This window comes from Hemitrygon akajei, chromosome 12 (genome assembly GCF_048418815.1).
Source record: "Hemitrygon akajei chromosome 12, sHemAka1.3, whole genome shotgun sequence".
Taxonomy (NCBI): Eukaryota; Metazoa; Chordata; class Chondrichthyes; order Myliobatiformes; family Dasyatidae; genus Hemitrygon; species Hemitrygon akajei.
Genome location: NC_133135.1, coordinates 36,895,928 through 36,922,390, shown reverse-complemented (window position 1 = coordinate 36,922,390; position 26,463 = coordinate 36,895,928). Strand labels below are relative to the sequence as shown.

The 26,463-nt window shown below is 40.5% G+C and overlaps 1 protein-coding gene across 5 annotated transcripts in view; it reads left to right on the top strand.

Annotated features, from left to right (window-relative positions):
• Positions 1 to 26,463, top strand: part of slc6a9 (solute carrier family 6 member 9) — a 257,010-nt gene that overhangs the window by 210,120 nt on the left and 20,427 nt on the right. For all 5 annotated transcript variants that reach the window (XM_073062905.1, XM_073062907.1, XM_073062908.1 and 2 more), the window contains 6 exons: positions 7,138 to 7,399; positions 12,893 to 13,025; positions 15,923 to 16,057; positions 18,681 to 18,784; positions 22,850 to 23,087; positions 26,180 to 26,314. In XM_073062905.1, coding sequence (XP_072919006.1) covers positions 7,138 to 7,399; positions 12,893 to 13,025; positions 15,923 to 16,057; positions 18,681 to 18,784; positions 22,850 to 23,087; positions 26,180 to 26,314 — 1,007 coding nt within the window. The remainder of the gene's footprint in view (positions 1 to 7,137; positions 7,400 to 12,892; positions 13,026 to 15,922; positions 16,058 to 18,680; positions 18,785 to 22,849; positions 23,088 to 26,179; positions 26,315 to 26,463) is intronic.

Below are 26,463 nucleotides of genomic sequence, written 5' to 3'. Positions count from 1 at the left end.
AATAGTTCCTGCCACTTTAGCTCAGTTTTCCATGTGTTTCAGACAGAGATTGAAAGTCCTTCATGCCATCCTGATGTTCCAGCTTCATTTTGAAAGTAACGGAACAGTGATACCTACCAGTGGCAGTGTTACCCAGCTGCTGGCAGCTTTGAGAATATCCTTGGATCACTTACTCTGACCTCCTGCAAATCCATTACTCTGATAGGGCTTGAAGTAGAGTGCTCTTTTCCTGGTGACAGACTGCAAAGCCCTGAATGTGTCACAATCATATGTAAATAATTTTTCCAGGACAAGGCTATTTGCCACTATTTGTTACATCAAGTCGAAAGTGGAGTGGAGAAAAGCATATGAACAAATGCTTTGTGAAAGTTAAGTCCACCCACCATGAGAAATTTGCTGGGAGGTCCTAGACTACCAGGTATAAATGCCCTTCCCACTTGGCACTACATTATCTGCCCTGTGAAGTTGGATGAGGTTGCCACACAGGCAGATTGAAAGTCTTAACTTTTAACGGTTGGAGACTACCCATTCTGTTATGGGTCCTCAGGGTGCCAACTTGAGCAGGGAAACCTAATGGCATGCATCAAAGTGGCCTGCAGAGTCCAAAATATAGAACAATCTAACTACGAGGGGAGAAAAAGGCAATTTCTGCTTTAGTGTCCTTCTTCCCCAAATGCTATCAGTGTAATTTAGAAATATGGGACATACTTAATGGAGGAGAAATTATTTCCCATAAAGGAGTCACATTTTCTGCATCCCAGGGAGCTGTGTGTATCAAGTCACTATACATTCAAAGCCAAGATATTTTTGGACTAAAGGCGAATCCTGAGTTGTGGAGAACAGGCAGGAAAGAGGAGGTCAACAGTCAGATTGATCATGTTTTTACTCAGTATCTTTCTGACAGTTCCTTAATTTATTTAGGCCTTGTTATGCTTTCAGTTTCTCTTTACTAATTATATGACTTCTGTTAAATTTTGCTGTTGACGTTGCAATGAAGTTGTGGTGGGAATAGTGCCACTTCCTGTTTGTCCTAGAAGCCTGCTGATCAGAGTCTTCATAATTTAAAATAATGACACTGACTTGGCACTCTCATTCCAAGGACCTCAATGGTGGAGATTTTCTGCATGCCATTTGAGGCAAAATTACGACTTGCACATAGTTGTTAAATTTTATTACTCCATAGGACCATAAGACATAAGAGCAGAAGTAGGCCATTCAGCCCATCGAGTCTGCTCCACCATTCGATCATAGGCTGTTCCAATTCTTCCAGTTATGCCCATTCCCCTGCCTCTCCCCATACCCTTTGATGCCCTGGCTAATCAAGAACCTATCTATCTCTGCCTTAAATACACCCAATGACTTGGCCTCCACAGCTGTTCATGGGAACAAATTCCACAGATTTACCACCCTCTGACTAAAGCAAATTCTCCGCATCTCTGTTCTAAATGGATGTCCTTCAATCCTGAAGTTGTGCCCTCTTGTCCTAGACTCCCCTACCATGGGCAATAACTTTGTGATATCTAATCTGCTCAGGCCTTTAACATTCATAATATTTCTATGAGATCCCCCTTCATTCTCCTGAACTCCAGGGAATACAGCCCAAGAGCTGTCAGACATTCCTCATACAGTAACCTTTCATTCCTGGAATCATTCTTGTGAGGGTTTTCTCTGAACCCTCACCGATGTCTGTATATCCTTTCTAAAATAAGGAGCCCAAAACTGCACACAATACTCCGGCAAGTGCGGTCTCATGAGTGCCTTATAGCGCCTCAACATCACATCCCTGCTCTTATATTCTATACCTCTAGAAATGAATGCCAACGTTGTAATTGCCTTCTTCACCACTGACTCAACCTGGAGGTTAACCTTTAGGGCATCCTGCACAAGGACTCTCAAGTCCTTTTGCATCTCTGCATTTTTGAATTCTCTCTCCATCTAAATAATAGTCTGCCCGTTTATTTCTTCCACCAAAATGCATGACCATACACTTGTCAACATTGCATTTCATTTGCCACTTCTTTGCCTATTCCCCTAAACTTTCTAAGTCTCTGTGGTGGCTCTCTGTTTCCTCAACACCACCTGCTCCTCCACCTATCTTTGTATCATCGGCAAATTTAGCCACAAATCCATTAATCCCATAGCCCAAATCATTGACGTACATTGTAAAAAGCAGTGGTCACAACATCAGCCCCTTTGGAACTCCACTGGTAACTGGCAGCCAGCCAGAATAGGATCCCCTTATTCCCACTCTGTTTTCTGCCGATCAGCCAATACTCCACCCATGCCAGTAACTCCCCTGTAATTCCATTGGCTCTTACCTTGCTAAGCAGCCTCATAGGTTCAGATGATCGGTTGAGTTAAGAAACTGCAAGTGTAAAAGGATGTTGATGGTAGCTATATAAAGGCTTCCCAACAGCGGCTGGGAGGTGGACCACAAGTTACAGCAGGAAATAGAAAAGGTGAGTCAAAAGGGCAAAGTTATAGTCTTCGGAGATTTTAACATGCACGTCAATTGGGAAAATCAGGTAGGTAATGGATCTCAAGAGAGTAAGTTTGTTGAATGCTTAAGAGATAGCTTTTTAGAACAGTTGGTCGTTGAGCCTACTGGGGAATTAACTATACTGGATTGTGTCGGAGGCGATTAGGGAGCTTAAGGTAAAAGAACCCTTAGGAACCAGTGATCACAATATGATTGCGTTCAACTTGAAATTTAATAGGGAGGAAGTAAAGTCTGATGTAACAGTATTTCAGTGGAATAAGGGAAATTACAGTGGCATGACTGAGGAATTGGCCAAAATAAATTGGAAGGAGCCACTGGCAGGGATGTCAGTAGAGCAGCAGTGGTGTGTGTTTCTGGGAAAAATGTGGAAGGTGCAGGATATGTGTATTCCAAAAATGAAGAAATACCCAAGAAAGGGCATACAACAAAGCAAAAATTAGTGGGAAGATAGAGGATTGGGAAGTTTTAAAAAACTACAGAGAGCAACTAAAAACTAACTAGAAGGGAAAAGATGAAATATGAAAGCAAGCTAGCAAATAATATCAAAGTGGATAGTAAAAGTTTTTTCAAGTATGTTAAAAATAAAACAGAAATGACGGTGGATATAGGACTGCTAGAAAATGAGGCAGGAGAAATAATAACGGGGGACAAGGAGATGGCTGCTGAACTAAATGAGTATTTTGCATCAGCCTACACCGTGGAAGACACTAGCAGTATGCCTGATGTTGTAGTGTGTGAAGGAAGAGAAGTGGGTGCAGTTACTGTTACAAGAGCGAAGGTGCTTAAAAAGCTAAAAGACCTAAAGGTACATAAGTCACCCGGAGCGGATAAGCTGCACTCTAGGGTTCTGAAAGAGGTAGCATTAGAGACTGTGGTGGTATTAGAAATTATCTTTCAAAAATTATTGGATTCTGACATGTTGTCAAATGACTGGAAAATTGCAAATGTTACTCCATTCTTTAAAAAAGGAAGGGAGCAGAAAGGAAATTATAGACCAGTTAGCCTGACCTCAGTGGTTGGGAAGATGGTAACAGTCAACTCTTAAGGATGAGGTGATGGGGTACTTAGTAACACAGGGCAAGATAGTACAAAGTCAGCATGGTTTCCTTTAGGGAAAATTCTGCCTGACAAACCTGTTGGAATTCTTTGAGGAGATTACAAGTAAGTCAGATAGAGGGGATGCAGTGGATGTTGTGTATTTGGACTTTCAGAAGGCCTTTGACAAGGTGCCACACAAGGCTGCTTACCAAGAGCCAATGGTATCACAGGAAAGTTACTAACATCATTGGCTGATTGGTAGGAGGCAGTGAGTGGGAATAAAAGGATCCTTTTCTAGTTGGCTGCCAGTGCCTAGTGGTGTTCCGCAGGGGCTGGTGTTGGGACCACTTCTTTTTATGCTGTATATAAATGATTTAGATGATGGAATAATGGCTTTGTTGCCAGGTTTGCAGATGATAAGAAGATTGGTGGAGGGGGAGGTAGTGTTGAGGAAACAGGTAGGATGCAGAGGGACTTAGACAGATTCGGAGAATGGGCAAGAAAGAGACAAATGAAATACAATGTTGGAAAATGCATGGTCTTGCACTTTGGAAGTAGAAATAAATGTGCAGACTATTATCTAAACGGGGAGAAAATCCAAGATCCGAGATGAGGTGGGACTTGGGAGTCCTTGTGCAGAACATTCTAAAGGTTAACTTGCAAGTTGAGTTGGTTGTGAGGAAGACAAATACCATGTTAACATTCATTTCAAGAGGACTAGAATACAAAAGCAAGGATGTGATGCTGAGGCTTTATAAGGCACTGGTGAGGCCTCACCTTGAGTACTGTGCACAGTTTTGGGCCCCTCATCTTAGAAATGATGTGCTAGCATTGGAGAGGGTCCAGAGGAGGTTCACAAGGTTGATTCCAGGAATGAAAGGGTATGAGGAACGTTTGATGGCTCTGGGTCTGTACTCACTGGAATTCAGAAGGATGAGGGGGGATCTCATTGAACACTTTTGAATGTTGAAAGGCCTAGAAAGAGTAGATGTGGAAAGGATGTTTGCCATGGTGGGAGAGTCTAGGACAAGAGGGCACAGCCTCAGGATAGAGGAGCACCCTTTCAAAACAGAGATGCGGAGAAACTTCTTTAGCCAAAGGGTGGTGAATTTGTGGAATTTGTTGCCTGATGCAACTGTGGGGGTGAGGCCATTAGGTGTATTTAAGGCAGAGTTTGTAAGGTTCTTGATTGGACATGGCATCAAATGTGTACAGGGGGAAGACTGGGAACTGGGGTTGAGGAGGTGATAGAAGAAAAGGATCAGCCATGATTGAATGGCGGAAGGGACTCGATGGGCCAGATGGCCTAATTCTGCTCCTTTGTCTTATGGTCTTAGTGTGGCACCTTGTCAAAGGCCTTCTGAAAATCCAAGTAAACCACATCTTCTGCATCTCCTATGGCAGCCCTGCTCGTAATTTCCTCAAAAAATTGCAGTAGGTTAGTCAGGCAGGAATTTCCTTTCAGTAAACCACACTGGCTTTGGCCTATCTTGTCATATGCCTCCAGGTACTCTGTAATCTCATCCCTAACAATCAGTTCGGACAACTTCCCAACCACTGATGTCAGGCTAACAGGTCTATACTTTCTGCTGCTTCCCACCCTTCTTAAATAGTGGAGTAACATTTGCAATTTTCCAGTCATCCGGTACAATGCCAGAATCTATCGATTCTTGAAAGATCATTGTTACTGCCTTCGCAATCTCTCCAGCTACTTCCTTCAGAACCCGAGGGTGCATTCCATCAGGTCCAGGAGATTTATCCACCCTCATACCATTAAGCTTCCTGAGCACCTTCTCAGTCGTAATTTTCACTGCACATACTTTACTTCCCTGACACACTTGTATGTCCGGTATGTCTTCCACTGTGAAGACTGATGCAAAATACACATTGTTCATCTGCCATCTCTATATCTCTCATTATAATACTCCAAGGAATCCATCATGAATAGATATATCTGACCCAAGGTGGAGACTGTATGTTTTCATTTTTCTTACATTTTCCAGGCATTGAAATCTTTGCCTCATTGAACCTATCATTTCTTAACTAGAAATGGGGATGTCATTAGAAACGGGGATTGTGCCGGAGGATTGGCGTATTGCTCATGTGGTTCCATTGTTTAAAAAGGGTTCTAGAAGTAAGCCTAGCAATTATAGACCTGTCAGTTTGACATCAGTGGTGGGTAAATTAATGGAAAGTATTCTTAGAGATAGTATTTATAATTATCTGGATAGACAGGATCTGATTAGGAGTAGCCAGCATGGATTTGTAAGAGGAAGGTCATGTTTGACAAACCTTATTGAATTTTTTGAAGAAGTTACGAGGAATGTTGACGAGGGTAAGGCAGTGGATGTAGTCTATATGGACTTCAGCAAGGCCTTTGACAAAGTTCCACATGGAAGGTTAGTTAAGAAGGTTCAGCCGTTAGGTATTAATGCTGGAGTAATAAAATGGATTCAACAGTGGCTAGATGGGAGATGCCAGAGAGTAGTGGTGGATAATTGTTTATCGGGATGGAGGCCGGTGACTAGCGGGGTGCCTCAGGGATCTGTTTTGGGCCCAATGTTGTTTGTAATATACATAAATGATCTGGATGATGGGGTGGTAAATTGGATTAGTAAGTATGCCGATGATACTAAGGTAGGAGGTGTTGTGGATAATGAGGTGGGTTTTCAAAGCTTGCAGGGAGATTTATGCTGGTTAGAAGAATGGGCTGAATGTTGGCAGATGGAGTTTAATGCTGAGAAGTGTGAGGTTCTACATTTTGGCAGGAATAATCCAAATAGAACATACAGGGTAAATGGTAGGGCATTGAGGAATGCAGTGGAACAGAGAGATCTGGGAATAACAGTGCATAGTTCCCTGAAGGTGGAGTCTCATGTAGATAGGGTGATGAAGAAGGCTTTTGGAACGCTGGCCTTTATAAATCAGAGCATTGAGTACAGAAGTTGGGATGTAATGTTAAAATTGTACAAGGCATTGGTAAGGCCAAATTTGGAATATTGTGTACAGTTCTGGTCACCGAATTATAGGAAAGATATCAATAAATTAGAGAGAGTGCAGAGACGATTTACTAGGATGTTACCTGGGTTTCAGCACTTAAGTTACAGAGAAAGGTTGAACAAGTTAGGTCTCTATTCATTGCAGCGTAGAAGGTTGAGGGGCGATTTGATCGAGGTATTTAAAATTTTGAGAGGGATAGATAGAGTTGACGTGAATAGGCTGTTTCCATTGAGAGTAGGGGAGATTCAAACGAGAGGACATGATTTGAGAGTTAGGGGGCAAAAATTTAAGGGAAACACGAGGGGGTATTTCTTTACTCAGAGAGTGATAGCTGTGTGGAATGAGCTTCCTGTAGAAGTAGTAGAGGCCAGTTCAGTTGTGTCATTTAAGGTAAAATTGGATAGGTATATGGACAGGAAAGGAGTGGAGGGTTATGGGCTGAGTGCGGGTAGGTGGGACTAGGTGAGATTAAGAGTTCGGCACGGACTAGGAGGGCCGAGATGGCCTGTTTCCGTGCTGTGATTGTTATATGGTTATAAAACATGAAGGAAGACTATGCTGTGGAATTATATGACTTGTGTCCTTATTCATGTGAACAGGAGTCGGGTATGGGATGATGGTTGTATCCTCGTACATTGGAGTCTACTACAATGTGGTCATTTGCATCGCCTTCTACTACTTCTTCTCCTCCATGACTTCAGTTCTTCCATGGACATACTGCAATAATATCTGGAACAAGAAAGACTGCAGCAGCATGCTGAATCCGAACAGAACTTCCAACTTCACTGAGCTGTCACAGAACATCTCAACATTGCTGAACCAAACTGCAAAGAGGACCAGTCCCAGTGAAGAGTTCTGGAAGTAAGAACAGCCTTCCCCTTTAAGAGCGATATATTAATATGGGACTACTGTATATTAGCATGCTTTATTAAAGTTTGTCTCTTCATTTTCTGTTTACTGTTGAATGCATTGGCAGTGTTTGTGCACAGTCCCATAATCCTTCGTAAACATCAATTCACACAAAGCCATAAGGAAGTTTAGAGTGGAAACATTTTGAGCATAAATGCAACTGCTAGTGGATTTCCCAGAGTCCTGGAGAGTTTTTTCTATCACTGATTTCTTTTTTTTGGTAATTTCCAGGGCCAAATTGGGGCTATACCTAGAGAATTTATGCTCTCTAATGATTTCTCCTAAAGGGACCATGTATAAGGAGACCATGTCAGCTTCCCTGAGCAAAACCAAAAGGTACATCGTACCTTTTTAAAAAATTGGCCTCTGAGACACACAAAAAAATTTGTCTCTAAGATATATGAGCAAAACCAATTAAGAGCACTACCAAAGAGGAAAATCCAGTTTTCAAGATGATCTAGGAGAATGTTGTGGTCACTTGTGTTCACTATTCTTGCTCCTATTTTCTTGTGTCTTATGAACCTTTATTACCAGTGATAAGGATATGACTTGCCAGCAAGTCTAGAATAACTATTCCATCCTCCATTACGATGCGCAAAGCTTTTACTATGTTTGATTACTGGAATGAAACTGAGTGCACATCATGACTGAGGTAATCATGAACCTGTGTTCTACTGCGCATCGAGCTGCCTATATTTTAAGTGCAAGACTTAATTAAAGGCAAATGAGTCAGGCTTTCCTCCCCAGTGATATGTTACAAAGAATCGTGCATATTTTCATCCTAAAAGTAATAACTAAAATTAAAATGCCTCCCTTGTGTGGCCATAAAATGACTGGAAAGTATTGAGACAAGGAATAATGACAGTGAAATCTTTCAAACCTGAAAGAACAACTGGAAAGGGATCTGTAGGTGATTAGTTAAACAGGATAATGTTTCAACATCAATATTAATTGAGAGTGAAGAAAGTAAAATGTTCCTGTTGAATCGCTGCTACAAATAGTCAAAAGCTGAAAGTAATAGAAGATATTTTTAAGGAGTTTTGTGTCACGTGACTGGAGGAGGCCATTGCCCCACTGAAATATTTCCCTCCAGTTGATTCCTTAAGCTCAGTTTGGTCTTAGAAACAGTCTGTTTGGATTGTTTACTGATCTCCGTTCTGAAACCAGTGACAGAATCAGCAATGGTACAATTAGAGTCTTCTTTATCATGATTAATTAATGGACCAAAGACATTGAATAATCAAACTATTTGTCTTTAAAAGAACATACCAATAACTGTGAAATGAGCTGTTGGGGAAGATTTAAACTAACTTGGCAGGGGAGTGGGAACCGGAGTGAAGGGACTCAGGAAAGGACAAGGTAAAAAAGCAAAGATAGTATGCAGTCAGACTGTCAAGAAGGGCAGGTGGATGATAGGACAAAATTGCAGCCAGCAGGGTGAGTATCAGTTCTTTAGGGTTGCAGAATCAAAAAGGGTAGCAAATACAGTACTCAAAGTGTTTTATCTCAATGCACGGAGTATAAGAAATAAGGTGGATGATCTTGTTGCACTTTTCAGGATTGTTGGATATGATGTTGTGGTCATCACTGAATCGTGGCTAAAGGATGATTGTGGAGCTGAATGTCCAAGGTTAAACATTGTATGGGAGAGATAGGAAAGCAGGTGGGGGGGGGGGGGTGGCTCTGCTGGTAAAGAATGGCATCAAACCATTAGAAAGATGTGACATAGGATCAGAAGATGTTGAATCCTTGTGTGCTGAGTTAAGAAAGCGTATAACTGATGGCAGTAACACAAAGGCCTCCAAAACCGTGTCAAAAGAGCAATCTTGATAGTCATGGTAGATTTTAACATGCAGGTATAATGAGGAAATCAGGTTGGTAATGGATCTCAAGAGAGTGAATTTGCTAAATGCCTATGAAATGGATTTTTAGAGCAGTTTCTCATTCAGCTTATTATGAGATCAGTCCGGAGGCAGTTAGGGAGGTTAAGGTAAAGGAACCCTTAGGAGGCAGTGATCACAATATGAATGCGTTCAACTTGAAATTTGATAGGGAGAAAGTAAAGTCTGACATAGCAGTAAAGGAAATGATGGTGGTATGAGAGAGGAGTTGACCAAAGTAAATTGGAAGGAGATCCCGGATGGGATGACACCAGAGCAGCAATGTTGTGCTATCTTGGGAAAAATGAGGAAGGTACAGGATATATGTAGTTCAAAACAAAGGAATGCTCAAATGGCAAAATCGTACAACCGTAGCTGACAAGGGAAGTCAAAGCTATAATGTAAAAGCAAAACAGAGGGCATACAACAAAGAAAAAAACTGGGAAGCTTTTAAAAACTTACAGAAGGCAACTAAAATAATCATCAGGAGGTAAAAGATGAAATATGAAAGCAAGCTAGCAAATAATACCAAGGTAGGTAGAAAAAGCTTTTTCAAGTATAGAAAAAATAAAAGGGAAATGAGAGTGGATATAGACCAGAGGAAAATGTGGGTGGAGAAATAATAATGGGGGACAAGGAGATGGCAAATGAACTAATTGAGTACATTGCATCAGTCTTCACTGTGGAAGACACTAGCACTGTGCCAGATGTTGAAGGGTGTGAGGGAAGAGAAATGAGTATAGTTACGATTACAATGGAGAAGGTGCTCAAAAAGCTGAAAGACCTAAAGGTACATAAGTCACCCTGACCAGATGAACTGCACCCTTTGTTTCTGAAAGAGGGAGTGGTAAAGATTGTGAAGGCATTTGTAATGATCTTTCAAGAATCCTTGGACTCTGGCATGGTTCTGGAGGATAGGAAAATAGCAAGTGGCACTCTGCTCTAAGACGGTATGGAGTCTGCAGAAAGGAAATTATAGATCATTTAGCCTGACCTCAGTGGTTGGGAAGATTTCGGTGGCAATCTAAAGAATGAGTTTATGGAGTACTTGGTGAGACAAGACAAGATAAGACAAAGTCAGCATGGTTTCCTTAAGGGAAAATCTTGTCTGACGAACCTGTTGGAATTATTTGAGAAGATTACAAGTAGGATAGATAAAGGGGTTGCAGTGGAGGTTGTATATTTGGACTTTCAGAAGGTCTTTGACAAGATGCCACACATGAGGTTGCTTACCAAGTGAAGAGCCCATGGTATTACAGGAAAGATACCAGCATGGTTAGAGCATTGGCTGATTGGTAGGAGGCAGTGAGTGGGAATAAAAGGATTCTTTTCTGGTTGACTGCCAGTGACTAATGGTGTTCCGTAGGGATCAGTGTTGTGACCATTTCTTTTAGTGCTGTGTATCAGTCATTTAGAAGATAGAATAGATGGCATTGTTGCTAAGTTGGCAGATGATATGAAGATTGGTGGAGGGGCAGGTAGTGTTGGCGAAACAGGCTACAGAAGGACTTAGATTAGGAGAATGGGCAAGAAAGTAGCAAATTAAATACAATGCTGGAAAATGCATGGTCATGCACTTTGATAGAAGAAGTAAATGTGCAGACTATTTTCTAAATGAGGAGAAAATCCAAAGATCTGAGATGCAAAGGACTTGTGAGTCCATCTGCAGAACACCCTAAAGGTTAAGTCGATGGTGAGGAAGGCAAATGCAATGTTAGCATTCATTTCAAGAGGTCCAGAATATGAGAGCGGGGATATATGTGATGCTGAGGCTTTATAAGGCACTGGTGAGGCCTCACTTTGAGCATAGTGTACAGTTTTAGTCTCCTTATCTAAGAAAAGATGTGCTAGCATTGGAGAGAATTCAGGCGTGGTTCACAAGGATGATTCCAAGAATGAAAAGGTTATCAAATCAGGAATATTTGATGGCTCTGGGCCTATACTGGCTGAAGTTTAGAAGGATGAGGGGGAATCTCATTAAAACCTTTCAAATGCTGAATGCCCTCGACAGAGTAGATGTGGAAAAAATGTTTCTCATGGTGGGGCCTGTCTAGGACCATAGCCTCAGGATAGAGAGGCGTCCATTTAAAACAGAGATGCGAAGAAATTTCTTTAACCAGAGGATTGTGAATTTCTGGAATTTGTTACCACAGGCAGCTGTGGAGGTCAGGTCGTTGGGTGTATTTAAGGTGGAGGTTGATAGGTTTTTGATTGGCCACACCATCAAAGGTTATGGGGAGTGGGACTGAGGAATGCAAATAAAACTGATCAGCTATGATTGAATGGTGGAGCAGGCTCAGTGGGCCAAATGGCCTAATTATGCTCCTATGTCTTACGGTCTTAGGAAATTAATGTTCATAATTTGAAGACACAAGGGAACAATCTTTCTTTGAGTGCCAAATCTTGGTATCTTCTGTCAGTTATTTTAGACTTCCTGCCTTTTAGAGTCAATGCAGGAGGCCAGTGGAATTGTCATCCGATACTGTCACATTTATATATTGCTAACGCTCAAGGATGAATTCCAAGTTTTCACAGGGTTGTTAAGGAGCTCAAAGCTAAATACTGTGCTGTGCTCTCTTGATTTATGTAAAATCCAATTTGAACTCCTCAAAGAGTGAGCAACAAGGTCACTGGTTTGTTCCCTGGGGACAAGTGTTGTACAGGCAGTGGGAGGGAGTTTCCCAAGCTGCAAACATCCTTGTCCCAAGCCCAGCAGATCAATATAAGTTAAGCAGACAGATTGTAAGTGGTTGAGATAGAACCTCACTTTAAAGAACATAGAATATGGGACAGTACAGCACATTACAGGCCCTTCGGCCCACAATGTTGTGCTGAAATTTTAACCTATTCCAAGGTCAATCCAACCCTTCCCTCCCACTTAATCCTCCATTCAACCCACTTAGTGCCTATCTAAGAGTCTCCTAAATATCCTGAAGTATCTGACACTACCACCATCCCTCTAATGCATTCCACATACTTAACATTCTCTGTGTAAAAATAAAACAACTACTTCTTCCAGCCATCTTCAAATTATGCCTGCTTGTAATAGCTATTTCTGCCCTGGTTAAAAGACACTAGCTTTCCACTCTATCTACATCTTACCATTTTATCCACACCTGTCAGTCACCTTTCATCCTTCTTCCCTCCAAAGAGAGAAACCCTAGCTTGCTTAACCTAGCCTCATAAGACGTGCTCTCTAATCCAAGCAGCATCCTGCTAAATCCTGCACCCTCCTTCAAGTTTCTACATCCTTCCTACGATGGAGAGACTGGAATTGAACATAATACTCCACGTGGTACAGTAGTTAAGAATACTGTAGAAGAGAATTTGATTATATAATAGAAAAAAAATTCGCTATGAAATTGTTTTAAGAGGTAATAAAGCTGTAAGTATTTGCTTCTTATTGGGATATTTGACCTAACTTGTTTTTCTTTCAAACATGCCAGTTGTCCTTTTGATGCTGAGATCAAGGTAGGCTGTGCATGGATCAAGCATCAATTTGATGCAGGTGAATAAAGTACTTAACCTTGTTATTGGTCCTGACTATGACCATATTTGTTGACAGTTATTATGTACTGAAGACCTCGGATGGCATTGGAAATTTTGGGGAGGTCCGCCTTCCTTTGCTGGGATGCCTTGCTGTGGCCTGGTTTGTAGTCTTTCTGTGCCTCTTTAAAGGGGTCAAGTCTTCAGGAAAGGTAAGTACAGTGCTACTGTCAACATATTAATAATGGAATGCCATGAAGGGAAGTTTGGGTGGTTGGCAAAAAGGGCAGGAACTTTAGACAAAGGGCAAAAGTTTTGAAAGCGTGCCTACAAAAGGGAAAGACATTAACCACGCTAAGAGATGAGCTTTTCCGGATTTCCCAAGTCACTGAGAACAATATAACAACATTCCCCATCACAAGTCCCAGTACTTCTCTGTTATGTTAATGAAGTTGTAAGTAAAAGCTTCGTCTCTGAATCTGTACAAATCAAAAATGTAATTCAGAAGCAGGTACAAAGCGACATAGCAGATCTGTAGCTACCCTGAAAACACTGCTTCCAACCAATGCTTCCTTGTCTTGTACGTTGAAGCTTTCTTCCTTAATCTGTAAGATCAATAATTATACAAGGAGACAAAGAGAGAGAGAAGAAAGACTACAGATGCTCCATTCTCAGAAGGATGGAAGGTCCTGACCCAAAACACCAACAGCCCATTTCCATCCACAGGTGCTGCCTGACCTGCTGAGCTCCCCCAGCATTTTGTGTGAAGGTGGAATTAAAATACCGAGCACAAGTACTGGTAGATTGTAAATTGCAGTTATTGGATTCCTTGGATATAACTGGGACAAGCATACTTTTGGTCAGGACCTACTGTGAGCACTTCCAGTTTCTTAAAAGTAATGCATTGTACAAAGAAAAAAGATTCAGTGATTTATTTTAGGACAGTCACTGCTCCACCACCTGTAGGTTCTCCTCCAAACCACAACCATTCTCGTTTTGAAGTATCTCACCATTTCCTCATTGCTATTGACTCTAAATCCTGGAGATTCCAATTAAGTGTACCTGCACCAGAATAATTGGCAGGAATTAAAGAATATGGTTGACCAACATCTTCTACTAATGGGCATTAAATGCTGGCCCTCCCAGAAATGACCACATCCAGAAATAAAAATAATAATAAATACTTGGGAAGTAAATCTTATTCAGTATACTTTATACAGTGAAAAATCTGATTTGAATCAATGTGTCCAAAATTGTGTCAGTGTGGGGAACCTCGGGTCCTCCTATTCATCCAGACACATCGAGGTGGTCACATCAATGCCAGTTGTATTAAGGCCTCAATTCTCATCAATAATTCCTCATTTGATCTGCTTCACAATGGACTAGAATAATTTGAAGCTCCAAATAGATGCAAACTGTTCCTTCAATGTTGGGTGTGAAAAACAGAGATTCAAAGGTACATTTAATGTCAGAGAAATGTAGACAATATAGATGTACCATGGAGAGCATTCTGACAGGCTGCATCACTGTCTGGTATTTGGGGGGGTGGGGGGGAGGCACTACTGCACAGGACTGAAAGAAGCTGCAGAGGGTAGTAAATTTAGTCAGTTCCATCTTGGGTACTACCTTACAAAGTACCCAGGACATCTTCAAGGAGCAGTGTCTCAGAAAGGCAGCGTCCATTATTAAGGACCTCCAGCACTCAGGGCATGCCCTTTTCTCACTGTTATTAAGATATAGTATTTCTGTTTTTTGCATGATTTTTTATCTATTTAATATACGTATACTGTATTAAGTATACTGAATAAGATTTACTTATTTCTTCTATATTATGTATTGCATTGAACTGCTGCTACTAAATTAACAAATTTCACGTCACATGCTGGCATGTGTCACATTGTGTCACATGCAGCAAAACAACAGCAAAGACACAGACTAAGCATTAAGCAGATATCAGAATCCGTATATTGGGAAGGTCAGATTAATATCTTATCCTGACGCACAATCTAAAGTTAACCTGACCATCATGAGATTGAGGAGAAACAAAGGGCACTGTGAGGTGAGCACAAATTGTCGTGAAGTCTTCTTAACAGCGAAGCAGAGCCACTTCCTTGCAAATTTTTGTCAGTGTTCTGTGAGGTAATTTTCTTCCCGATTAACTGACCGAATAGTGAAGGTATTCAAAAAGATTAAATAGTTAGCGTTCTGCTGGGGGAAGCCAACAGGGCTGATCGGTAACAGTGGGGGAGAGAGGAGCTGTTGGCTGAGGCTCTGCATTAACACCTGAGACAGGGTCCCAATCCAAAACATTAACAGTTCTCACCCCACGTAGATGCTGCTTGACCTGCTGACTTGCTCCAGCGGTTTCATTTTGTTCCAATTCCGATTCTAGCATCGGCAATATCTTGTGTACCCTCCAGTTTTTCTCAATTTGGACAGTTTTGCAAATTGTGAACACTTTTAGTAGTAGATTTAATGAATTAATTCTCAATTCAGAAGCTTTGCACAGCAGTATGAATGACTCATTCTACCCTGTGAGTGAGTGGCTGTTGCAGAGCATACTAAACCATGTTAATCTGTACTGAGAGTAGACTCCCCCAGTTTCTCATTGCACGGGCTCACCCATTGTGCTTAATGTCATGACGCTCCAACAGTGAATCCACATCAATACTGTAATGGAAAGCATGTTATTTATTTAAGCAGACTGCACTGTACTCTGAATGTAAAGGGGACTAGTCACTAGTTGGCTGTGGAAGATTTTCCAAGAGCTCTGTTTTGTTCTGTCACTCTGCGACACATGCCAGCAGTGCTCTGAAATCTTTAAAAAGGAAAAAAAATGCTGTGATGCTTGTTCTAAACGAATTTGGAAAACTGGTGTTTCTGCAAAACAGCTTGACCTTAAATGGTTTTTGTATCCAGTTTTGTACGTCTCCACAAATGGACAATGGTCCTCTCAGCTGTATATAACTGGGAAAACCCTCTTTGACCAATGATCAGATTCTGTGTTTTAATATTGCTGCTACATTCTATTAAAAAAACCTGCTGGACAGGGAACTTCCATCAGTGATGTCTGCACATCTGGAACTGACAGGGTGCATTACTCTTATAGGTGGTGTACTTTACCGCAACGTTTCCATATGTCGTGCTGACTATTCTGTTTGTCCGGGGGATAACACTGAAAGGAGCTTTAAATGGCATCACTTACTATCTCACTCCTCAGTGGGACAAGATTTTGGATGCAAAGGTGAGCCAGTTATAGCTTAAGACTTGGTCACAAAATATTGTGTTGCCCAGGGTATGTGGTGATATTGTACTAAGTTATTTTCTGTGGACTTAGCCCACAGTGTTCTCTGTGCAATCATGCAGCAGCGCTCCCTTACTGAGAGGAAGAAGTGGGGAGCCAATTGCAACCAGCCTCACATCTGCAAGTTTCCACCAAACAATAGTTAGAAACAATAAAAGTGTTGTACTCTATTGGGTCTTGAGTCAGTTGATTGGAGTAGGATTTGTGCCCTGATTTCCCCTAATTAAAAACTTCCAATCTCAGTTTTTTTTTTTATAAAAGGAGATTGAGAGGGGATGTAAATGACTCTGTTTTCAAAGGTTCATTTATTATAAAGAATACAACTCTGAAATTATTTTTTCTCCCGATAGACATGAAACAAAGAAAGATCAGCAGCACCGTCAGCAACCCCCAAATCCCTCCTCATTACACAAAAAAATGAACAAAGATGGAACAGGCACATTGACCCCCAAATCTCCCTCCCTTGCACACAAAAAATGAGAAAGATCAGGCAAAAAACACAGAATATAAAAAAAACACAAAACTGAAAAAAAAGTCCATATCCAAAACGCAGAAAACCTGGGTAACGTTCTCCAGGCCTTTCCCCCTGTGGCAGCAGAGAATCCTCCAGTGATCAGAAGGCAGTCTCCCCTCTCCAGTAGCGGAGCGACATCCCAGCAATGGAAACGCAGGCAGCCGGCACTCACCATCCACATTCACCTGTTACAAATGCAGCAGCAATGAATATGGAACTGAGACAGGGTTTAGAACAAATCCCGAGATTTATTAACCTTTGCTCAAAACTTAGAAAAGTAAACAAACTACTAACTTAACCGGAAGTTAACAGTTAGGCGGCAATATCTAACAAACGGTCAAACTTAGAAACTGTTCTTAACGAGTTCTCATCCAAGCACAGACTTAAAGTGATAAATTCAAAAGTCCGTGTGATTTATACAGACAGTAAGGAGAGACTTCCCCGAAACAAACGATTCCTTCAAAGTAACAACGATCTACGGATCCCACAACTGGGAGATGCCTTGTTTGCAGAAATCACGAAGAAATAAAAGGAACTGACCTTTTGACTGGAGGGTGGTCACTGCAGAAACCTTCCTGACCTTTCAGGGGTTCAACTCAAATGTGCATGCCACAATTCCTGAGCAAACTCCAAAAAAAAAGGTCGATCATTCCCAAGATGCTGAACAACATTAACTTTATCCAATCCTTTGAACTCGGATAACTTCGGTAATGCCTTCACTCTCCGATACTGGACTGTAAGGGAAAAATAAACATGCAACAAACAAAAAAACGGTGGAGCCTCCACACCTCCCACCGGGAACAACAACGTTTGCACAAAAATAATAAATGAGAACTGAGTCACAAACCGCGGCTTGATTTAAATACGGTTTGGAACATGCTATCACTCCACGGTCATGAGACAATTACATCATCCCACTGTCCCGTGTTCAAACTGTGAGCATGTAACACACCTCAATGTTTCATTCTCCCTCGTTGCTTTAATCGGTGAACAATGGAAGCTTTAAGTGACAAAATGGAGTCGAACATCGGTTCACACCCCGCAGCCTTCTTCGCACAAGGTTCACACACGCTGCTTAGATAGATAGATAGATAGATAGATACTTTATTCATCCCCATGGGGAAATTCCAACTTTTTTCCAATGTCCTCCCGGAATCCTCTCAGAGACTGCAGAGCGTTGAAACACCCAACCAATCTCCGAACTGCAAATCACAGACTCCCAACTCTTCCAGGATCACATTCAGGATGAAAAACAAATGTAAAAGAAGAAGTGAGAAGTATGGTTCCTTGATCCATCCAGAAGATGTCAACCGAAGAAGCGTTGCACGTAGGCGGCATCTTGACCGGAAGTGCTGCTGAGAGTTGCTGCAAATAATTAAGGTCAAGAATGCACTGACAGAGTAATTGTGGTGGTACATTTAATTGCAGGATTCAATTAGGATCTGGTTGAGTCTCTGAAAAGAAAATTTCACAGGGTCTCAGGGAAAGGGTGGGGGGTTAGAAGTAGCTGATTTGGTAAATACTTGATTGGATATATGATCTGCTTTTACACTCTAAAGCCATCTTAGGATAAGGGTTGATTTTAAAGCGAGACCAGGCAAAATACTGAGTGAAGCATTCAGCTACAGTGGAGCACAGTGGGTCATCTGCTTGTCAAGGCCGTACTGGATGTACAGTTGCCCACCAATCTCTTCCACACATGTCCCCTCTTGCCCACTTTTTAAAATAAGCCGCTTCAGGCACTTCTGAAAATCATAAAACATTAATCTATAAACCACCACTAAATTGATGAAGTTCTAGCCTGTTGCTGTGACCATGGACAAGTGTGCCACATTAACCCTGTTGATGAATCCAGTAGAGAAAAATGATGGGAAATTTAAAAAGTTGCACTGTGATTGCGAGGTAATGTTGCTAGTGTACGTTACCATTCCCACAGAAGAGGTTGTGGGGAAACTCAGGCAAACACAATCCCAACTTAAAATTTAATCACTACCTTCATTGCAAATATTGAAAAATGCTAACATTCATTCCATTTGTATTCATTTCCAGGTATGGGGTGATGCTGCTTCCCAAATTTTCTACTCTCTGGGATGTGCTTGGGGAGGCCTAATAACCATGGCTTCTTACAACAAGTTCCACAATAACTGCTTCAGGTTTGCAAGCATTTTCTTATTTTCTTCCTTCTTTGGAATCATGTTCTAAAATTTCTTCATTGAAGGGTTTAAAATTTCTGGCAGTACTGGTGCCAACTCAAGTGCAAACTTTCAGTAATGGATAATGAAGGACTATATAGATAAGCACTGTCCATTCCTTGGCTGTGGTAAATTGTGAGTCATAAGATCAGAACACCGTAAGACATAGGAGCAGGTTTAAGACATTCAGCCTATCGAGTTTGCTCTGCCTTTCAGTCATGGATGATTGTTTATTCCCTCTCATCCACATTTGCAATGCTTCTCCCTGTAGCCTTTGACACCCTCACTAAACAAGAAACTATCAACACACACAAAATGCTGGAGGAACTCAGCAGGCTAGGCAACATCTATGGGAAAAAGTACAGTCAACGTTTCGGGCCGAAACCTGGCCTGCTCAGTTCCTCCAGCATTTTGTGTGTATTGATCAGATTTCCAGCATCTGCAGGTTTTCTCTTGTTTGTCATAAGAAACTATCAACCTCTGCTTTAAATATTTCCAATGACTTGGCCTCCATATTCATATGGGGCAATAAATTCCACAGATTCACCACCCTCTTGTTAAATAAATCATGTAACACTCCTCAGACGTTAACCCTTTCATTTTGAGGATAAGTCTCCTAATCCTCTGGACTTTCTCCAAGATACAAGACCATAAGGCATACAATGGCATGCAAAAGTTTGGGCGCCTCTGGTCAAAATTTCTGTTACAGTGAGTAGCTAAGCAAGTAAAAGATGACCTGATCTGTAAAAGGCATAAAGTTAAAGGTGACACATTTCTTTAATATTTTAAGCAAGATTACTTTTTTATTTCCATCTTTTACAGTTTCAAAATAACAAAAAAGGAAAAGGGCCCAAAGCAAGAGTTTGGGCACCCTGCATGGTCAGTACTTAGTAACACCCCCTTTAGCAAGTTTCACAGCTTGTAAATGCTTTCTGTAGCCAGCTAAGGGTCTTTCAATTCTTGTTTGGGGGATTTTTGCCCATTCTTCCTTGCAAAAGGCTTCTAGTTCTGTGAGATTCTTGGGCCATCTTGCATGCACTGCTCTTTTGAGGTCTATCCACAGATTTTCGATGATGTTTAGGTCGGGGGACTGTGATGGCCATGGCAAAACCTTCAGCTTGTGCCTCTTGAGGTAGTCCATTGTGGATTTTGATGTGTGTTTAGGATCATTATCCTGTTGTAGAAGCCATCCTCTTTTCATCTTCAGCTTTTTTACAGATGGTATGATGTTTGCTCCAGAATTTGCTGGTATTTAATTGAATTCATTCTTCCCTCTACCAGTGAAATGTTCCCCGTGCCACTGGCTGCGACACAAGTCCAAAGCATAATCGATCCACTCCCGTGCTTAACAATTGGAGGAGTGTTCTTTTCATGAAATTCTGCACCCTTTTTTCTCCAAACATACCTTTGCTCATTGCGGCTAAAAAGTTCTATTTTAATTTCATCAGTCCACAGGACTTGTTTCCAAAATGCATCAGGCTTGTTTAGATGTTCCTTTGCAAACTTCTGAAGCTGAATTTTGTGGTGAGGATGCAGGAAAGGTTTTCTTCTGATGACTCTTCCATGAAGGTCATATTTGTGCAGGTGTCTCTGCACAGTAGAACAGTGTACCACCACTTTAAAATGTCTGCTTAATCTTCCTGAAGGTCTTTTGCAGTCAAACAGGGGTTTTGATTTACACTCTAAAATTGTACAAAATAAAATAATACACCAATCTTGCTTAAAATGTTGAAAAGAATGTTTCATCTTTAACTTTATGACTTTTGGAGATCAGTTCATCTTCTACTCACTTTAACTATTCACAGTAACAGAAATTTTGACCGGGGTTCCCAAACTTTTGCATGCTTTTGCAAATTAGACCATTTGGCCCATTGAGTCTGCTCCACCATTTGATCATGAATGATTTAATTTACTTTCAACCCCATTATCCCACTTTCTCCCCTTAACTTTTGATGCTATTTTTAATCAAGAACCTATCAACCTCCGCTTTAAATATACAGTACATAATGTTGTATCCTCCTCAACCATCTGTGGCAATGAATTCTACACACTCACCACCCTCTGGTGGACTCTCCTTTGTTTATCCTGTCTGTTACTTCCACAAAGAACTCAAACGTATTTGTCAGGCAAGATCCCCCCTTAAAGAAACTATGCTGGCTTTGGCCTATTTTGTCATGTATTTCCAAGTACCCCAAAACATTGTGCTTTATAATGCACTCTAAAATCTTACTAAGCACTTAAGTGAGACTAAGTGGCCTATACTTTTCTGTCTTTTGCCTCTTTCCCTTCTTAAGGTGTAGAGTAATATTTTCTATTTTCCAGTTCTTCGGAACCATTCTTGAAAGATCAATTCCAATACCTCCGCAATCTCTAAAGCTACATTTTTCAGAACCTTGGGGTGTAGTGTGTCCAGTCCAGGCAACTTTCCACACACAGATCTTTCAGTTTTGCAAGCACCTTCTCCTTGGAAATAGCGACTACATTCACTGCTGTCCCTTGTCTCTCAAATATTTGGCACATTACTGGCATCTTTCAGAGTGAAAACTGATGCAAAGTACTTATTAAGATCATGTGCCATTTCTTTTATGTCCATTATTATTTCTTTGAATTTGTGGCATGTGCTGTGCGGGAATGTTACTTCCATATAAATGCATTTATCTTTGAACAGGAAAAGCACCCACTTATGTATTCAATTCACATTCCCTCGCTTTTTAATTGCATTTTCATCATTCACATATTATTTGTTTAAATTGCAACCGCATATGCAGTTATCTTTTGGGAAAGCTTACATGGTGCATTTGAGAGCAGGCAAGGAAAGTATTTGCCATCCTTTTAGTTTGTAGAAACTTAATAAGGTTCTTTCGTAAGGCCCTGGCTCTGCTCTTTGTTGAGAGCTATTCTTACATTTTGGAACATGTGTTAGGTTGCTTCAGTGAATAGTGTCACCATGAGCATAGCTCACAGATGACCACATCTGACAATTCATGATTAGCTAATTCTGCAGAAATTCTGGCCTAAATTGATTTTTACAGTAAGGCAATAATATGATATTTTCGGAGCCTAATATTGCCAAAGTTTTGGTGGTTTTTTTCTATATTATGATTATGTATCAAATCTCAATCATAATTGTCAAATTTGATTTACTGCAGATGTACTTGGTACACTACCCACAAATGCTTGTGACTTGGATACCTTCCATTTCTGTAAATACATATTTGGCTTGGGAGCGTTTAATTAAATTACAACCAAAGTACCCACAGTGAATTATCTAGATGGTTCACCTCGCTGTCGTATTTAATGAATTATGTGGCTGCCTCTCTCCTTTAAGTGTCAGGATTCTTCAGGTTCCAACCATGGTGCAATGAGAACATTGGGAACATTGAAAACTCCCAACAACCCGAATCATCCTGATGCCCCCGGCCTTTTCAACAAAGCCAGAGTTCTGTTGAGTCAGTATATTAATGGCTTTCATGGACAGAGAGGAAATAAACACAAGAGTTCTAGTTCAAGCTAGCTTGGACTCTGCTAATCGGGCACATGTCTTTATGGATCTCTGTGCATCAAGCCACAGCATCAGTGGGGGATGGGGGCTTGGGACTCGTATTATGTGATTGTGATCTTGTGTGTGCTTACAGTGTGTGACTGGTGGTAATACGTCTTTGCACTTTGACCCCATAGTTACGCTGTCTCATTTGGCTGTACTCACGAGTATTCATATATGGTTAAACAACAATTAAACTTGACTGATGAGCAGCAGTGGGAACCTTTGGTTCAGAGAAAACCCTTTTGGACTCTGACCTCTGATCACAATTTGCCATGTAATGGAAATGCAAAAATTCAGTCTCTAATAGACATTAAAGAAACAACCAAAATGTTCAAAAATGATACCACTTTCCTGAGGGTTGCATTAGAGCTGAAGAGAAAATAATAGTGTTTAAAAATGGATAAATTTTAGTCCTTTAATTCTTTAGCAAATGACTTGTTATTTCATCCTTACTGTGACTGACATCCATCCCTCTGTTACAGAGACAGCATCATTATAAGTATTACCAACTGCGCAACCAGTGTTTATGCTGGGTTTGTCATCTTCTCCATTCTTGGATTTATGGCTGAACACCTGGGAGTTGATGTGTCAAATGTAGCAGATCACGGTCCTGGACTGGCCTTCGTGGCCTACCCAGAGGCTCTGACCTTGTTGCCGATCTCACCCTTCTGGTCACTTCTGTTTTTCTTCATGTTGATTCTTCTGGGGTTGGGTACGCAGGTGAGACATACTTTTCTTTACTCCTCTTTCATTAGCAACCCTCAATTAGAATGATGAGTCTGCAAATGTCTCAAAAAAGATGCTTAGTAAAACATCCTGAGGAGAAGTTTCAAAGTTCTCTTTTTGGCTTTCACTACTGGAAGTTTCAAGCTCTGTCGTGAGTATGAAACAAGACTGATTTGAAAAATCTTCAAGATAACAACAATGACTTCTCATCTGCTTCGTCTGGAATCACTGATCCAATTTCAGATCCCGCTTAATGCCACATGTGAATCTAATCCTGTTGTAAATGATGTCAGAGAACATGCCATTTTCAAATAATGTTTCATACCTCATACATTAACATACTAAAATGTGTTAAGACCAATTTAGAGTGAGTCTGGTATAAACATTTTTAGAGCTTCTCAACTCTGCATCATTTAACAAGAGGCAGCTGATCCTAGCAATCTTGATGTGTACTGCATTAACGTAATGGATATTATAGGTATGGACAACATTTAGTAACAAAACATTTAAGTGATATAATCGTTTCAGCATTGACTTTTGACCTATAAATTGAAGCAAAACCAAACAAATGTAACACATGTTTCTAATACCTGCTGGCTAATCAATGACCGAAGTGTTGTCTGAAGTGGGAAATGGAAATGACATTCTAGAACATCAGGATGACATCTAGTATTGGCAGAGAAGGATGTTGCCACTTTTTGCACCCTCAGGGTCTGATTTGACTTAAAATTGCCCCCTAGTCTCTTTTTTCAAAAATTGCCTTGTTGAATATGTGCTGAAGACTACATATGGGTTTCCGTAAAGCACAGATCCAGTTGATTTATAAACAAACCTGGAATGGTTTTTGTATGCCAGATGAACATTTAATATTAAGAAAATAATGATCATAAATCAAAATTACAGAAAACATTATTAGCCAATTACTTGACTCTGTGACACAGGAAGACCTGGAACACTTGAATATAAAGAAGCAGACATGAATACTCCAGCATTGACAGTTCATGCAAGAATGCGCAATGGCAGCAAATTTCACCCCAATTTTTGTCTTTTTTTTAAACTAGATCTTACCTATGGCTAGCCACGATATAGTTACAAACCAAACAGGTAACACATGGCAAGGAAGTTACTGTATATCCATTGGATTCATGAAATGTATAAATATTGCATTATGCTGGTATTTATACAGTGAAGATGATGAGAAAAAGAACATCCCTTGCTTTTTAAAAAACAGAATTTTTTTATTTCTCTCTTTCTTCATTAGCCTGGTACTTTACTTCCGTGGAGATGGAGTGGTACCCGACCCCATACAACAAGCCGCGCTGTTGTGAAAGATTCTCCATGGCTGTGCAGGACAGGGTGTCAGCCCAGTCAGCAAGGTCACTTTCATTGCATACCAAAACTAAATCCCAGGGAGGAAAAAAACTTATACTCCAGTACCATTAACATGATGCCTGGGCTGAGTCACTATCAACATCATTAACATCTCATCGACACCATGCATAATCCCACTCTTAAACAGGATCTGTTGTGGAATATGTAGATTATCTTTAAGTAATCATTTCTAACCATCATTTGACAGGTACACTTTGGTACACGTTGGCATCTTGTAGCTAGTACTGAGGTATTAACAGCTTTTTTCCCTCCCATTTAGCGGAACAGCTGGAGTATTTCATCCACTTCTAAGTGCCTTACATTGATTAGAAAGGGATAAATGTTGCTGGAACTCAGAGAGACTACTGAAGCCATGGTTTCTCAACTAACATCAGCAAAGATTAATGGGAGATTTAATAGAGGTGAAGGGTTTTAATAAATAAATAGGAAGAAATTGTTTCCAGTGGTACATTGGATGGTAGTTGGATAGTGAAGATCTAAGTTAATTGGCAAAAGGAATCAGAGATGGCATGAGGAGATACTAAGGGTGGCACTGTAACGTGGTGGTTAGTACAACTGCTTTGCAGTACAGGCGACCCGGGTTCAATTCCCGTTACTGCCTGTAAGGAGGCTGTTCGTTCCTCCCACACACCAAAGACCTACTAGTTGGTAGGTTAATTGGTCATTGTAAATTGTCCTATCTTTAGGCTAGGGTTAATTCGGGGGTTGCTGGGCAGCACAGCTTGAAAGGCTGGGAGGGCCTCCTCTGTGCTGTAATCTGTAATCTGGAAAGCAACATCTGAAGGAGTGGTGAAAACAGAAACAATACTAAATTTCAAAAGGGAATTGATGAAATACTTTTCAAGATGATGGGGAAAGGTTTGCACAGAGTTGGTATAAGTGTAATGGAATGAGTAATTCTGTGGTATATGAATCTATGTAGATACTTTGAATACTGTACTAAGAAAAAAATAATTTAGGATTGGGAAATTTTATTTAGCATCATTGTGTAGGCTAGAATATTAGATATTAATTGTAACTTATGCAGTATAGTATAATACTCTATACTACAAAGTCATAATATTCTACATAAATGTAAAATAGACAATGTAATGTGATATTCTATACAGTCCAATTATATTGTATAACATATTACATTGTGCTAATTTTTATATTTTGCATTATGTATGACAAAATATTATATAACATAATTATGTCATTTGTCCCAAATGTTATCATGTAATACACTAACCCTTGTGATATTTTTGTAGGATGGGTACTTGGTATCATTCCATCATTATAGGAAACCACCATTTATGCCTCTCTCAGTCGTACTCTGAGCAACTCCTGCTTCATCATCATTACTTCAAACCATGGAGCGCCTGTGCTGGAGCAACACCAAGCAAATTCTTGAGATAGGACTTATTATTCAGAATAACAATACTTAGGCCAAAAACCACGTTATAAGTAGGAATTGTAGAAACTTGAGGGATTTGTCCCAAAAATTCATTTTGAAGGGAGTTGTTTCCCTCAGTTATCCAGTACACCACACAGTATCTGATGTTGAATGCACATTATTTCAGGATATGCTGTATGTATAGTAAAATGTGGATATTACAATTAGAATACAATGTTCACCCTACAGTGTCAGTTTCCGATGTTTGGCATAGTAAATATTGTGTATCAAAGACTAACACTTCTTGTTACTTCCGTAGTTCTGTCTGCTGGAAACATTGGTCACTGCTGTTGTTGATGAAATTGGCAGTGATTGGATTCGCAGACGAAAGTCCCTTGTCACCCTAGGAGTTGCCGTTATTGGCTTTCTTCTAGGAATCTCACTAACTACACAAGTAAGAGAATAAATAATGCATACTTTTTTAAATAAAAGTTCTGTTTATATAAGTAGAGGAAATCTTGTTCAAACATTTGTATTGAAAGATAAGTTTGATCCTGGTTAAACCAAAGTTAATATTTCATTTGTGGCAAGCATATTCCATGC